Genomic DNA, 16,622 nt, shown 5'->3' on the forward strand with positions numbered 1-16,622 from the left:
AGGTACCGTTAATAGTCCTTCGTCAACGGATCGCAGTAATCGAGTGGGCCAGTAAGGAATCAGAAGCTGCTTCAGGTACCCTGGGCCATGGTCATGAAGGGCCTTGTAAGTTACTAATCCAATCTTGAAAGCAATTCGCCATCTGACAGGCAGCCAGTGAAGGGAGTAGAGAATGGGTGTTAACAGCCTGGCAGCTGCGTTTTGTACCATCTGCAAACGGTGTCATTCTTTTGCTGGGAGACCGAGGTAGAGGGCACATTTACAGGCGCCCAAGATGGCTGCCTCACCTTTTACATGCTCCTGAGCATCTCCATATAACAGCTTAAATTCTACAAAAGTGACATAAGAAGCACAAGAAATATCCAAAGACTTACCTTTAGCTTGTACTATTTCTATATCTCTATCTCTGTTTTTTTTTATTCTTATTTATTTTTTAAACCTACATACGCAGGGTTATTTTTGGTTAAATGCCAATTTACCTACTGTACCAATATGTTTTTCTTTGGATTGTGGGAGATAATCTGAGCACTTGGAGAAAACCCATGCAATCGCTGGGAGAACATACAAACTCTCCACAGATATAGCAAAGGTGAATAGTGCTGTAAGGCAGTAATACCAACCACTATGCTAACCATACTGCCCCTTGATGCATTGTTTTTTACACTCCCCTGGTTAATGCCCAAGTCCAGCTGTAAACTGAACGTGCATCCCTGTAACTGGGTTCATCAGTACAATACTTTTTAATATATTTTAATATAAGAACTGTATGATTTTACTTGTGCTTAAAGCTCTGTTTTTGTTTGTTTTTTATTTTTTAAAAAGGAAAAAAAAAAAAAGATTTATATTGCAAAACTCACTATTGGGACAGTCCAGTTGAGTTCCTCATGTTCTTTCACGGCAGCTGTTTACACAGCAGGAATGAACCTTGTTTATGTGTTGTGCAAGTAGAACAGCAGGACATGTATGTAAGGTAAATTACATAATGCGGTTTTCTCAATTGTGTGTCGCAAATTGCTGAAGTCTGTATAAGTCAATGCAGCAAGAATGTTTGTTTAGTGAGATATTGTTAACCCACAATTTGCATTTTGAAAATCATTGCATTTCCTAGTGCTTTGTAAATGACAGGCTTGGCTTGTTTTGTAGCACAGGATGCAAGAGAGTAAAAAATTTTTGTTTTTTCTTTTTATATCATTTTAACACATTTGTTTTTTTTTTAGCACTAAATAAGCCCAAATTGGCAAGCAGAACTCCCATTTGGTCTGGTGCATCTCCTTTGAATACTTGGCTGTAATAGTTTAAATGCGTCATGGGAATTGTGTCCGTTCCTCATCTTCCAAATGTCTGTTAGGGAGGTCAGCCGGGTGGCCATATGGCCATGTCATTATTCTTTTCCAGGCAGCTCCTGGTTGCATCCTAGTGTTATTGTTTTATATAATGTAAATCAACCAAACGCTACAAATCATCCTTCACTTCCTTTGTCATATACAACAGTATTTAAAGGTCCACTGAACTTCACCTTTCTGCTCTTCTGTTGTGGATTAAATGGATTTCTTTGAGGGGAACTGAAAGGCCTTGTCGTTCTGTAATAGCCAGCTAATATAGCATTGGTACAGTACTATATATGGCTACCATACCCAAATTACGCTGGGTCACTTTTGATCATGTTAAACTTAAAAGTGACATTGGCTCAGTTATTGCAGTAAAAGGTCCCTTCCTACAAGTAGTAGAGCCTTTGGCATTGCCCACAGGAAGGTGTTCAAGTAGAGCTCTATAATCGCCCCCCCCCCCCCAGCTATTCAACTATTTTATTCAGTGTATCAACCACCTATTTCCCAGACTTCTTTCATCTTAAGTAATGCATTTTCAATGTCTTTCTTACAGAGTGATCAGATAGCATGGGTCCGGTTACGGGAATGACTCCAGACAAGAGCGTAGAAACTCCTGCAGCAGAGAAAGTTGCAGGATTAAGTCAAGCTGAGACAATGGGTAGCCTGCCGGAAGAGGTTGGCGCAGCCAGGCCAAAGGCCTCTGCCGTGGATTGCGGCTCAGCAGATGAAGAGCTGACAAACTTGAACTGGCTTCACGAGAGTACAAACCTGCTGAACAATTTCAGCCTCGGGAGCGAGGGGCTTTCAGCAAATAACTCTCTGTATGACATTGAGGGTGACAGTTCCCCAACGGGTTGTCGAAACCCCGAGAAGTCTTCTGCCTCATCAAAACCTCCGTATTCGTTCAGCCTCCTCATTTATATGGCAATCGAGAGCTCTTCCAACAAATGTCTGCCGGTGAAAGAAATCTACAGCTGGATCCTTGACAGGTTCCCATATTTTGCTACTGCCCCGACTGGCTGGAAGAACTCGGTCAGACACAACCTTTCACTAAACAAATGCTTTCGGAAAGTCGAACGCAGTCACGGAAAAGTAAGTAAAAGATGAATTTGCAATATGTGTAACCTGCAGTGTTTTCTGTAATGTCCAATGTTTTCTAGAGAACTTAGAAATGTTATTACAGCTGTGGATCCAGTTGTGAATCTATCATAGGTGGAGTGTGTGGTGGCATGGGTCCATGGGAGCCTGTGCCACACACCCTGCCCCCAGGACAAACCCCTGTGGCTGCCTGTGTGGCACTCCGCTTCATATGTCTATTTGGTGGTGCCATCTTTCCAATGATGTATTTGGAAAGATGGCTCCGTACGGTAACTGTGTAAAGGGCCCCATGCTTCTGTCGGCCGTTTCACAGATTCCTCAATCCGACCGGAACCGCCGATCCAGCGGTCTGAGACCATTGATGACCGCCGAAATTCTTCATATTAAAAATCCCAGACTTTCACATCACAATGATATTTTGATTGGCAAATCCGTGAAATCCATCATGTTGGATTTCAGCGATTCCGGCGTCTACGAATTGGGAAATTGGCCCAGTAGAATCTTTGCTCTCTTACACATGTAATATCTGAAGAGATCACCAGAAAGATGTTGCAGCTGGGACCCTCACTTGGGGGGGGGGATTGTAGCTGAGTGGGACCCTTTAAAAGCTCAACTATCTACACAACAGAGTAGGAACGTAATGCTTCAGATGACTGTCTATGAAACCATTATGTAGTCAATTGTATGCAAATTGTTTCACATAACCGCTGCATCTATACTTCTGAATATAATGACGCATTTTTATTTTTCGAAGGTGTTATAACGTAATAAACTTTAAAACCTTTTTTCATTTTATTTTTTTTACTTGCTTGAACAATAAGAGATTATTCCTAGTTTACCTTAAAATTCAGTCAATGCAGGTTATAATCGTGAGACGGAATATAATTACAAATGATATAGTTGGTGAATGATCTCCCCAGGTTTTGTACACAATATAATGTTCTAGTCAGATTTTGTGGCTGAATGAGACTGGACAATGCCAGTATAGTGCATCACTGACTGCCTGTATCTTAGTATTACATAAATAGCTGCTGATCTGTGTTACTGAGCAAAACAGGACAGGCTCACTCAGTAGTACCAGCATGTACATGGTAGAGATGCATCATTTATAAGATACACTACGACTTCCGGAAATATCTGTAAGCGCTTTACAGTCGGCCAGTAATTTTGGTTTTATGGTTCTGCCCGGCCTAATTAATTTGACACGATGAGCCCTATTTCCTTACCTACATGTGTGCTTTGGATCAGTTACCCGCCATAAAAGAGGATCATAGTGAGCTGCGGCTGTGAAGTTGTGCGGTCAGTAAATACTGCTGCCTATATTTGGAAGTGTTTCCTCCCAGCTGCAGATAAACAGTTACTGTACACTGTAGTCTCAGATAACAGTCTGGTTTGTGTTGTCATGGCGACACTTCCTGCTGCTGGCTCTGAGTAATGTGAGACCGGCCCTGCGCTCATGTGCCGGGTACAGATTGTCCGCACGTATAATACATCTAGCAGTTATTACACACGTATCCCTGATATCAAACCTATCCTATCTGTATGTGCCAATGCCTTTAATTGGTGTGTGTGTGTGTGTGTGTGTGTGTGTGTGTGTGTGTGTGTGTGTGTGTGTCTGTCATTTTGTAATCTTGAGTGCCCTACCTCTCGCCTACTGTGTCCTGTTATTATTTATATATATCTATATCTATATATATATATATATATATATATATATATATCTCTATCTATAGCATAAAATGAAAATAATGGAGACAGATGGACACGCTTGTATGAAGTGTTTTATTGGCATTTGAACATTCCATCACAACTGGGGCATAGCATATTTTGGGCATCCTAATCAGGACTTTAAATGGGTTTAGACTCTTTGAGCAGCTAAACCCAGGGCTTTTGGCAGCGACCTGTGCAAAATGGCATAGGCACCCAAAAAACTGAATACCGCACCCAGATCTCCCGTTACTTTAGACAGGAGATCGGGCGCGAGAAAATAATTTTAATTATCCCCTATAAATCTAAACTGACTGATTTTGCCTGTAAACTTGGTTGGTGCATTGGCCTTGCCGGCTGCCACCCACTCTTTGATCCTATGCCACTTCCCCGCATTATAGGTGTGTGGTTAGAAAGGTTAGAGATTTTCTAGAATTAAAAATAATGCATGTTTTAGTTTTTGGTCTTTGATAATAATAATAATATTATTGTATTCTAAAAATACATAGCACACTGAGCTTAACTAGTTTTGGCAAACGCACTGAACAAAACACAGCAAAAAAGGTTGCTCACCCCCTGTGTGTTTTCTATGACATCAGAATACATCATGGGCGGAATTAAATTGTTTTGGCGCGCCCGATCTCCCGTCTAAAGTGACTGGAAATCGCGGAGCACTATTAAATTGCTGCCAATTATCACGTTAATCGTGCCCATAGAGGTCAGGTTTAGCCACGTAAAATGGCTAAACCCGACCAAAGTGCTGGGCGCAATCGTGAAAAGTGCCGTTTGGTCGCCCAAACGGGTCACTTTTCACGAATTTTAGCTCGCCACCCGGCAGGAGCAACAATTGAAGGCGGGGGATTTATCAGCTGCCGGTGAAAGGAATTGATTTGCGCCCCAAGTATTATATTTATTTTGGAGAACATCGGTAAAGTCGTGTTATTAGGAGCTGGCTAATATTCGGTATGAGACACTGATGCTCCAACACAGTGATTTCTTCAAATCCTCGCTGCTAAAGGTGGTTGAAGCTGCTGAAACAAAGGGGTATCCTTCCATAGACATGGCTTCTTCCCATTGGAGAGTTATCAAGTTGTAGTGGTTGCTGAGGCCTAGATAATCATAATTGTATCCTTTTAATACAGCTAAAAATAAAAACACCCTGTTTTGAGAGATTACCTTAATTGTCAGAATTGACTCATTATGTAGCAATGTATATATGGCGGTGTTCTAATCGGTCTAGCCTGCAATTAGCAACATGTAGTCATTCTAGAGAGTCTGGATCTGTAGTGCACGTGCTAGGTGGGAAGGACCTGTTCCAGTTACCTGCACACGCCTGCTCCTTACAGACACACTTACCGATATGAGTTATATAATGGAGACTAAAAACGCTGACACTGTCCAATCTGTACTCTGTCTGTACAGTACTTTGCCTGCTGCTGCTAGTAAAATAAACTTGTATGGACACATGCAGTTATGAAGTCTCATCATATATTCACATTTAGCGTAAGATCCACCATCAAGCTAGGCGCACATTCAGCAATCTCTGCACATTGACTCAGCATCACCTAATGATTTTGTGGCATCTGTGTAAATTCGTTTGGCTGCCGACCACCATCTGCCTGTGTGTTTTGGGTCATCTGCTGCTCCCATGGGACGTGGTGGTTTGGCCTCTGCACTCAGTGGCTTGTTTTGTCCGGTTTAGCCCCCCCAGGTAATCTTACCTTACCATGGGTTTGTTCTTGCAGAAAATTTGTGACCATTTAAAATTTTTTATTGAATGCTCCACATTCTATGCTACATATCATAGCCCAGCCTCTGGGAGGTTAATGCGTGTATTTTACAACCTCACTTACCAAAATGTATCTGTTTAGCAGACTCCATTGGAGCAAGCATCCAGCTATGGGACATCTAGCAATCCCAGCGTACTATCCCCATTAAAATAGACATTGTTGTGACGATTTGAATTTCACTTAATCACTTGGTTAGCCTCTGTATAGTAGATAGAGAGATAGATAGAGAGATAGATAGAGAGAGATAGATAGATAGAGAGAGATAGATAGATAGAGAGAGATAGATAGATAGAGATAGATAGATAGAGAGAGATAGATAGATAGAGAGAGAGAGATAGATAGATAGAGAGAGATAGATAGAGAGAGAGAGATAGATAGATAGAGAGAGATAGATAGAGATAGATAGATAGATAGATAGAGAGAGATAGAGAGAGAGAGATAGATAGATAGATAGAGAGAGATAGATAGAGAGAGATAGATATCTATCTATCTCTCTCTCTATCATTAGTTTGACTTTTGAAAAAAAACTTTTTATTATTTTTACATATTATTGTAGTAAAGGAAGATGTTGTGGAGGGGACAATTCCTCTTACTCTGCAGCTATGTACTAAAAGTACCTATTATTTGGATAGAAGGTCGACAGGCACAAATGGTCAACATGGTTTTTAAACCTTTTTAGGGTTAGGGGGAGTTTTAGGTTTAGGCACTAGGGGATGGGTTAGGGTTAGGCACCATGGGGATGGATAGTTAGGTAGCATTTGTGTGTCAACCTTTTAACTGTCGACCTTTTTACGTTGTCTATCTTTTATACCACACCCGAGTAGCTTACCTAGAATTTACATGCTTATTAGTGACAATAAGCCGGTCACAAAGCAACATTGTTTGCTTAGGGTTTTATCTGGTACATAGCATAGTTCTTAGTACTGTGTTTTCTTTCCCATCCCCCAATAAGTTTCATGACCCTGTCAGGTCAGTATACGTGCATCATGTCTCCTGAAACGCCTGTATTGTGTGATGTGTGTTTGATCTTCTTACAAATATTTGTTGACTAGGGAGAGTGAGGTGTGTGTGTGTGTGTGTGTGTGTGTGTTAGCTAGCTAGCGCTGGGAACAGTATCTTACAGTGTGATCTGTGAGTGTAAATGATGTCGGTGGTTGTTGTTTTTTTTAAAGTATACAAATTTACATTTCAAAATAACCTCCTGTTTCAGGAACACAACACAAGCTGCCTACAGACATCAGCCAGGGCTTTGGTTCCTGAAATGGTGTTTGGTTTTTTTTTTTTTCTGTTCCGTCGTATTCTCTATCTCAGGGAACTTTTTTACCTTTTACCCCAAAATATAATTGGATACGCCGACGTTGCCCCCTTGATCTGAAAGGAAGGAAATCATATAGTAGTGCCCCCATATAATGCCCCTGGGGTAGTGCCCCCATATAATGCCCCTGGGGTAGTGCCCCCATATAATGCCCCTGGGGTAGTGCCCCCATATAATGCCCCTGGGGTAGTGCCTCCATATAATGCCCCTGGAGTAGTGCCCCCATATAATGCCCCTGTAGTGCCGGTTACTTACCTTAATCCCCGCTCCTGCATCCGCCGCCGTCCTGTCCGCCCAGCTGCTCCTCGGAACTATGGGACAGACGGCATGACGTCTCTCCCATAGTGCGCATGGAGAGAAGCGGAAGCTGGAGTTCAGAAGAGAACTCCAACCCCCGGCTAACGCGGCGCTGCAGGGAAGGAGCTGGGCGCCCGCTGGTAATAACATCTCAACGGGCGTCCGGCTTAGAGCCTCCCTGCGGCACAGCCGGGCATGCATATGAATCATTCTATATTATAGAATGATTCATATGCATGCCCGGCTGTCCATCCATTACCCCCAGGAATTTAATTTTTACCCCATGTGGGGTAATTAACCCCTGTTCCCTGACCACTGCTCTATCTGCTGCCTTTGCCCCTGTCGTTCTATGCAAGCTATGGGGCGCATAGGAAAGTGGATGTAGATATGGGCAGCCGCGGAAGACTTATGCTAATGGGAGAATACGTAGGGCTGTAAGCTGAAACTCGTGCCACCCACTGATTTTATGCTAGACACGGCAGCCATCATTGGTGTACGAACGTGCACCAGCCCCATGCTAGGTGCAAGAGATCTGCCAGAAACAGGCGTCCCTTCCCCGTGCGCATGGAGCTTTAGATCCACGACACACCCACAAGTCAGGGCTGTTACGCGCTCTCGCATCGTCACTGCCCCGAAACCATTTCACGGAACAACAGATCTGTCCACGTTCCATCCAACTATAAATAGGGACAAATGTGCAAATTTGCATCTGCGCATGCGCTGTATGAGAAGACTCGCCGTTTGCGCCCATGCACCGAGATCCATTCGATTCAGGCTCTTTGTTGGGCAGATTAAGTGAATATTCAAGTAACTTAGAAATATGAAGCCCCCAACCAGTCCTCATTTGTTAGCATGAGACTGAATCTGTCTACAGCTATTCACTGTCCATGTAGTTGGTTAGATATTGGGACACTGGAGAAAACTGGAGGGTTAATAACTGTGCAAAAATCAGGTACAGTATCCTATAGCATTCAGGTTACATTGTTAGCTTATAGTTGGTGATCTATTGCTAAGGGTAATTCTTTAGGCATATAATTTGAGGTTTGTTTTTTTTTTAATATATATTTATGAACAGTCACTATGATCTGTCGTCCTGTGGCTTCCTGCTTGCACTCCCTTCCCGTCTCACATCAGGACACCACCCCTGTTCTGTGCAGCCCTGTCTTTATAAGATTGGTGCCATAATCATCTCCTGCCACTGTTCTCTCTCCGGTGACTGCTTACAGGTCGCTCTGTCCCGCTAGAGACGTTCTGCAGATTAGGGTGCTCTACTCTAGTCAAATGCACCTTTCATAACATAATATTTTGCCTTTACTGTGCTGCGATAGTGCCTCTTAAAGTTCCCACACATACCGACTTGCTCCCAATCAGCCGATGTACACTATTTCCCCTGAACTCTCCCCAGGCAGTCGTGGTCACAATTTGGAGTTAAAAATGTCCAGCCAGTGCATTGTATCCCAGATTGGCTAATCTGCCCTACAGCATGGCAGATCTGAAGATACGATGAGCAGGGACGAGCATCAGAATCGTGATCAAAAGTAGAACCTCATGATTTGGCCATTTTTGACATGATCGGTCGTCACGATTCGTCAAAACCGTCCAAATGGAATGAAAAGTCGGTATGTGTGTGGGCACCTTTACTTACAGCATCATTATTCCTCTACATGACTTTCAGCCCTTTCACACCTGTATAAAAAGCGCATATTTTGCAAGCATTCACATATGTTATGCTGGTTTAACATTACCACAAATAGACTTTATGCACATCTGTAAATGCAGTGTAAAATGTGTGGGTTTATTTAAATCCTGTTCTATGTATATACAAAGCTTTCACACTAGAAAGCTAACCTTCTAAAGAAAAAGTTTCAGAATCGCTAACCTGGGTCTGTGATATCCGTAAGATGAAAAAAAAAAAATCTAGTATCCAGAAAATAACATTTATTGAACAACTGTGCAATTCCTGGCTACTATATGATCTAAACACGAAATTACAACTGAAAAAAATAAATATATGTGTGTGTGTGTGTATATATGTGTGTGTGTGTATGTATGTGTATATATATATATATATATATATATTATTTCGTTCAAATACAATCGGAACAAATGATTGTCCGATGTTCCATGCACATCGCCTTGTGACACTTTACATTGGTATGATGTCTTTTGGTCTTTTTTTTTGATGGGCACATTCCACATCGCCACTTGATTGATCTTTATTGGAAAGTTAGAAATGGCTGAGGGCGTCAGACCCATGGTTCGCGTTCTAGGGCTAATGGAGTCTGTTCTGTTTCATACTGTTAGCGCTGCTGCTGAGTTTTAGTACGAATTACATACATTGATGTTTGACACTTATGAGCTACGTATAATATTTCAAATTGAGGTTGTTGTCTTTGATCATGGGTTCCCAACTTTTTTCGACCATGTGGACCAGCTGGCTTTTGTCCTGGCATGTCATGGCCTCGCGGGGATCAGAGCTGAGTAACTTTTTTAAAATCAAAATATTGTCCATAAGAAGCACAACCTAGTTTGAAAGTTTTAATGTAACAATAATTCATATTTGAACAATTTTTTTTGTGAACACAAAACTTTGCCGACATCTGCCAAATGAAAACTCACACATACACAACGATGGCAGACTGGGAACCAGTTGGTATTTTTCTTCTTCCCGACAGCACGGAGCTTAGCGCCACCCCTGGCAGACAGCTATGCCCCACCCCCAAAGCTAATTGGCTGATGGCCCGCCGTGGCCATTGAGAGGTGCAAACCATTGATGGCTCACCATAGATGGTTTATTGCCATCGACTGCAATCACAGATGCTGACCATCCATGGTCTAAAGTTGCCTACACACTAGGCGATCTGGTCACGATGCAATATGGTGTCCTATTTTTCCCCCGGCAGTCGTGGGCATGATTTGGTGTTAAAAACTATCCAAATTGACCCACGATCTATCGTGCATCCTTAACTATTCAAGGGCATCGTGATCGTGAGTGGACACTCGCGATTAGGACATATTTTACACGACCTGTCATTCCGATGTGTCGGAATCGGGCAGATTGTGTAAAATAAATAAAAAATCGCCTAGTGTGTAGGCACCTTTACCCTACGGCTAGCACACCCCCTGCAAGTTCACTGATCGTGAAACTTTGTATCAGTTAAGTATGGGATTGCACAGGAGGAGGCATTGGGAAAACCTGTTCTCCTTGGACAGAAGCCAGTATTGCTAGTGAACACCTTTCTTTTCATCCTGTGCAGCAGTTACCACACCCATGTTGCTATGTCATATCTTATACCACTATATGCTGCAATGTGAGGCCGTCACCCTTGCCTTGGCTTACTTTACCTTATGACCAAGAAGATCGTAGCTGTCAGGGAAAATGCAGACGCATTGGAGGACTGTCACTGCGGCCTGGCATGAGCAGAAGTCTGATTCAGAGGGGAGAGGCAGCCAGGTTACAGGTTGGGGGCAGAGAGGGCGGAAGGGCTGAGCGGAACAGAGAGGTGGAGGGGGCAAGAATTGGGTAGCCTCTGTGGCCCACATGGATTACGTACCCACCATTTGGGAGCTACTGTGTTAGATCATTGAGGGGCATATTTACCAAATTATATTTGCGTACATGAGTGGTCGCGGACCCCGCATACGCAGTAGCATATATATCTCCATATATACATCCACAGTTCTGCCGGCACTCAATGTATTACATACAGCGTGGTTCTGTGCCAGAATGTACCAAACTAACTAATATCTCCAAAAGAGAAACGGCACTAGGACACCATGTAAATGTTATATATATATATATTCATACAGAGTGTCCGCACTTGCAGCACCAGAATCAACTTGGGGGTGCTCAATTAAGGACAAAACAGCCCATGAAATATAAAAAATGAGAAGAATTGGCACTCACCAGGTAGCTGACAAGAAAATTGGTTTTTAATTACCCATCTTGAGGGAGAAAGTGCATAGAGCCATAAAGTGCAATAGTCATAGTCTACGTTTCGGTCCTATGTAGGACCTTCTTCAGGACATCACAGCAGACATGTTTCAGCTTGAAAACCAAAGACAGACTAAATACCACCACCACTAGCTGACATATATACCCACTTCCATTAGGTGGAGCTCCACCCACGCAAAACACAATGTATGCTGGGACATAGTCACTGCATATTGTAAACAACTAAACAAACATATCCCAGTCGACACTAAGATGATTTCCTTATTAGCAATGAGTCCCACCGCCCATAGAGCGTCGAGAACAACTTCCACATGGAATTAAACAACAGATATAAGAGAAAGAAAACGGCGCTATTACCGGAAGTTCCATGCGTTCCACAGCAGTGGGACGCATACCTACAACCGGAAGTCGCGCACAAATCATTGTCGGGAGTTAGTCAGCGCTATAGTTACAAATAGCGCTGACATTCTCATGGGGCTGTCATTATAATAGTGTCAGAGTGCCCAAAATGGGATCAACGTCATCTGCACATTCAGCAGCAAAAGTTTATTGCTCTAATGCCTTCAATGGCACATAAGGACCCAAACAATAGAGGGCATGCAGCACAACATATCTCAATAACACCCCCTGCTGGTCTGGAGGATAATACACCTACACACCACAGGGAATAAATGTTCAAAAGTGGGTTCTCATTTAAAAAAATATTATTAGCAATGCGTTGGTGTAGGTATATATGTCAGCATAAAACCAAACATTGAAAAAAATATATATTACAAAAATAATAATCAACAATAAAAAGTCATATATAAAGAAATGACCCTAAACAACATTAAATAAGGAAAAGGAAAAATGGGGACTCCCATAAATATATAGAAGCCCTCATTTCAAAATACCATCATTACAAAAAACAACATCATTTCAAAAAAACATTAAGTGGATTGGATTCATTAAGTCCCTTTGGAACTAGAGTGTCTAACTCAAAAATCCATCTTGCTTCACGTTTACGTAAGGCAACATCCCGGTCACCACCTCTTCTCAAAGCAGGGATATGATCTATCATCATGCATTTCATACTAGACACTGAGTGCCCAAGTTGTAGAAAATGTAGTGCCACAGGTTTATCTGTTCTCTGTGTCTCTATCGCCATTTTGATGGATGAGCAATGATTCGCCATCCGTTCTCTGAAGGGTCTCTTCGTCATCCCGACATAATACAACCCACATGGGCAAACTAGGATGTAAATAATAGAGTCCATAAGACAATGTAATTTGTGTTTTATTTTTATCCTTCTGCCATTGTGCGGATGAGCGAAAGTAGCTCCAGTCAATAAAGACCGACAAGTTGTACAGTCTGGACATCTGAAACATCCCATCTTCCGATTGTGCAGCCAAGTGTTCGTTTTTACTTCTGGTGTCATAGTTGGTCGCATTAAAAGATTACGAAGATTGGGACCACGTCGATAGGCACAAACCGGCGGCTTCTTGCCCAATGCTCCTAATTCACGATCTGACGTGATTATGGGCCAATGTTTACAAATAACTTTATTGGCATGATTAGAAGTTGCATCAAAGGTGCTTGTAAATAGCATCCTTGTCGGGTCCAATTTGGAATTTTCTGTCAGACCTGTCTGTGAGTGCCGTGTTCTTGCCTTAAATAAACATCTACGTAAAGTCATGTCTGAATAACCTCGTTCCAAAAATCGCTGGGTCATCCCCGCAATTTGTGTTTCTGCTTGGGAAACTGAGGAATTGTTCCTAAAGATACGTAAGTATTGAGAAATTGGTAGACTTTCTTTTAATTGACTTGGATGTTGACTCGTAGAGTAAAGTAAGGTATACTCTACGAGTCAACATCCAAGTCAATTAAAAGAAAGTCTACCAATTTCTCAATACTTACGTATCTTTAGGAACAATTCCTCAGTTTCCCAAGCAGAAACACAAATTGCGGGGATGACCCAGCGATTTTTGGAACGAGGTTATTCAGACATGACTTTACGTAGATGTTTATTTAAGGCAAGAACACGGCACTCACAGACAGGTCTGACAGAAAATTCCAAATTGGACCCGACAAGGATGCTATTTACAAGCACCTTTGATGCAACTTCTAATCATGCCAATAAAGTTATTTGTAAACATTGGCCCATAATCACGTCAGATCGTGAATTAGGAGCATTGGGCAAGAAGCCGCCGGTTTGTGCCTATCGACGTGGTCCCAATCTTCGTAATCTTTTAATGCGACCAACTATGACACCAGAAGTAAAAACGAACACTTGGCTGCACAATCGGAAGATGGGATGTTTCAGATGTCCAGACTGTACAACTTGTCGGTCTTTATTGACTGGAGCTACTTTCGCTCATCCGCACAATGGCAGAAGGATAAAAATAAAACACAAATTACATTGTCTTATGGACTATTATTTACATCCTAGTTTGCCCATGTGGGTTGTATTATGTCGGGATGACGAAGAGACCCTTCAGAGAACGGATGGCGAATCATCGCTCATCCATCAGAATGGCGATAGAGACACAGAGAACAGATAAACCTGTGGCGCTACATTTTCTACAACTTGGGCACTCAGTGTCTAGTATGAAATGCATGATGATAGATCATATCCCTGCTTTGAGAAGAGGTGGTGACCGGGATGTTGCCTTACGTAAACGTGAAGCAAGATGGATTTTTAAGTTAGACACTCTAGTTCCAAAGGGACTTAATGAATCCAATCCACTTAATGTTTTTTTGAAATGATGTTGTTTTTTGTAATGATGGTATTTTGAAATGAGGGCTTCTATATATTTATGGGAGTCCCCATTTTTCCTTTTCCTTATTTAATGTTGTTTAGGGTCATTTCTTTATATATGACTTTTTATTGTTGATTATTATTTTTGTAATATATATTTTTTTCAATGTTTGGTTTTATGCTGACATATATACCTACACCAACGCATTGCTAATAATATTTTTTTAAATGAGAACCCACTTTTGAACATTTATTCCCTGTGGTGTGTAGGTGTATTATCCTCCAGACCAGCAGGGGGTGTTATTGAGATATGTTGTGCTGCATGCCCTCTATTGTTTGGGTCCTTATGTGCCATTGAAGGCATTAGAGCAATAAACTTTTGCTGCTGAATGTGCAGATGACGTTGATCCCATTTTGGGCACTCTGACACTATTATAATGACAGCCCCATGAGAATGTCAGCGCTATTTGTAACTATAGCGCTGACTAACTCCCGACAATGATTTGTGCGCGACTTCCGGTTGTAGGTATGCGTCCCACTGCTGTGGAACGCATGGAACTTCCGGTAATAGCGCCGTTTTCTTTCTCTTATATCTGTTGTTTAATTCCATGTGGAAGTTGTTCTCGACGCTCTATGGGCGGTGGGACTCATTGCTAATAAGGAAATCATCTTAGTGTCGACTGGGATATGTTTGTTTAGTTGTTTACAATATGCAGTGACTATGTCCCAGCATACATTGTGTTTTGCGTGGGTGGAGCTCCACCTAATGGAAGTGGGTATATATGTCAGCTAGTGGTGGTGGTATTTAGTCTGTCTTTGGTTTTCAAGCTGAAACATGTCTGCTGTGATGTCCTGAAGAAGGTCCTACATAGGACCGAAACGTAGACTATGACTATTGCACTTTATGGCTCTATGCACTTTCTCCCTCAAGATGGGTAATTAAAAACCAATTTTCTTGTCAGCTACCTGGTGAGTGCCAATTCTTCTCATTTTTTATATATATATATATGTGTGTGTGTGTGTGTGTGTGTGTGTGTGTCAATCTATCCAGTTTATTATCCTTCTACCATGACTGATGAGTAGATGTTTCCACAGAATATCTCAAATCCAATAAATATTTCTAGTCAAGAGACATGTGATGCTGTTTTTTTTTTTTTTTTTAAACACTTAGTGTATTATTATGTCGTTTCTGTTATTTATAATGACCGTTGGTGTTTTAGGTGAATGGGAAAGGATCCCTATGGTGCGTTGATCCAGAGTATAAACCCAATCTTGTACAAGCACTGAAGAAGCAGCCGTTCTCTGCAGCACTGGGATTGTACACCCCTCCTGCCTCACCGACAAGGTAAGCGGATCCATATACTGCTGCCATCATTACAGGCTGAATACTGGTCAGTCCCATTCCGTAGTATATCGGTCAATGTAACAAGTTGGAATTTAGCTGTCGGGCATAAAATGAAGCTTTCCCTTCTTTAAGTACTGTAGATAAGATGTACATTCTAGGGAGGGGCTTTAAGTTTTTAAGCAGGGACCTAGCATTTGACTGCACCAGGCAACAGGCATAATCTAAAGTAAGTCCTATTTATATTGTTAGTGTCAGTTTATTTGGGGCGAGCGTTTGGGCGTGGGGCCCCCTGAGCTGTTCTGGCTGGACCTCTTCAGGGCATCACCATGTAATACACAGACACTTTGTACATTACCTTTTATGTTTGTTTATTATTCATGTAGTTTTTCACACATTTTTCCTTTTATTATTATTTTAACACTTATAATCTACTTTTACACACCTGATACTTTAACACTTCACTGTCACCCTTTTTTTCGTGTGATGCCCTGGGGAGGCTCTTTGGCTGAGCTGACTTTTGGGGTGCCCTGCGTCCCAGATGTGAACTCCAGAGTGTTAGGGACCTGCTCAATGAGGTGACCTTGACACTGGTGGGCAGGTCCGTGTCATTGGCCATTGATATGCAAACTACCTCTGAAATTATAATTAATACATTTTGAATGTGAACAGTAATGATCGCATAGTGCATCTGAAGATGTACATTCTGTGATGCATTTTTTTTTTTTTCTGTTTTGTCGTAGTAATTGCTTTTTAAATCCTCCATGTCCTGCACCATTAGCAATCAGCTCCTCCCCTACTTGGCACTGCCATGCTCTGTGATTTAGTGGGTATTAGGCACCTGTAGGCAATGTAGGTTATTTTGGTATTTGTGACGCTAGTGCAATGAAAATGGAATCAGTATGAATCACCGCCAACGCTCCCTTAGGGATGCCTAACCCTAACCCCTCCCCAGGGGATCCTAAACCCCCCCCCCCCCCGCACCCTAAACCTAACCCTCCCGGAGGGGGGGTGGGCTATACCTCACCGCCTCCCGGTGGTGCCTGACCCTAA

The 16,622-nt window shown here is 42.2% G+C and overlaps 1 protein-coding gene across 4 annotated transcripts in view; it reads left to right on the plus strand.

The window, feature by feature from the left end:
• FOXN2 (forkhead box N2) overlaps window positions 1-16,622 on the plus strand; it is a 60,931-nt gene that overhangs the window by 30,037 nt on the left and 14,272 nt on the right. For 3 of the 4 annotated variants that reach the window (XM_088450722.1, XM_088450724.1, XM_088450725.1), the window contains exons 2-3: window positions 1,882-2,420; window positions 15,448-15,572. In XM_088450722.1, the coding sequence (XP_088306848.1) occupies window positions 1,896-2,420; window positions 15,448-15,572 (650 nt within the window). In that variant the 5' untranslated portion in view covers window positions 1,882-1,895. Of the gene's footprint in view, window positions 1-851; window positions 971-1,881; window positions 2,421-15,447; window positions 15,573-16,622 lie in introns of those variants that run through there. The other variant, XM_088450723.1, reaches the window with a different exon arrangement.

The sequence above is a fragment of the Taudactylus pleione genome, unplaced genomic scaffold (genome assembly GCF_031769625.1).
Source record: "Taudactylus pleione unplaced genomic scaffold, aTauple2 ptg000522l, whole genome shotgun sequence".
In the NCBI taxonomy this organism is placed as follows: Eukaryota; Metazoa; Chordata; class Amphibia; order Anura; family Myobatrachidae; genus Taudactylus; species Taudactylus pleione.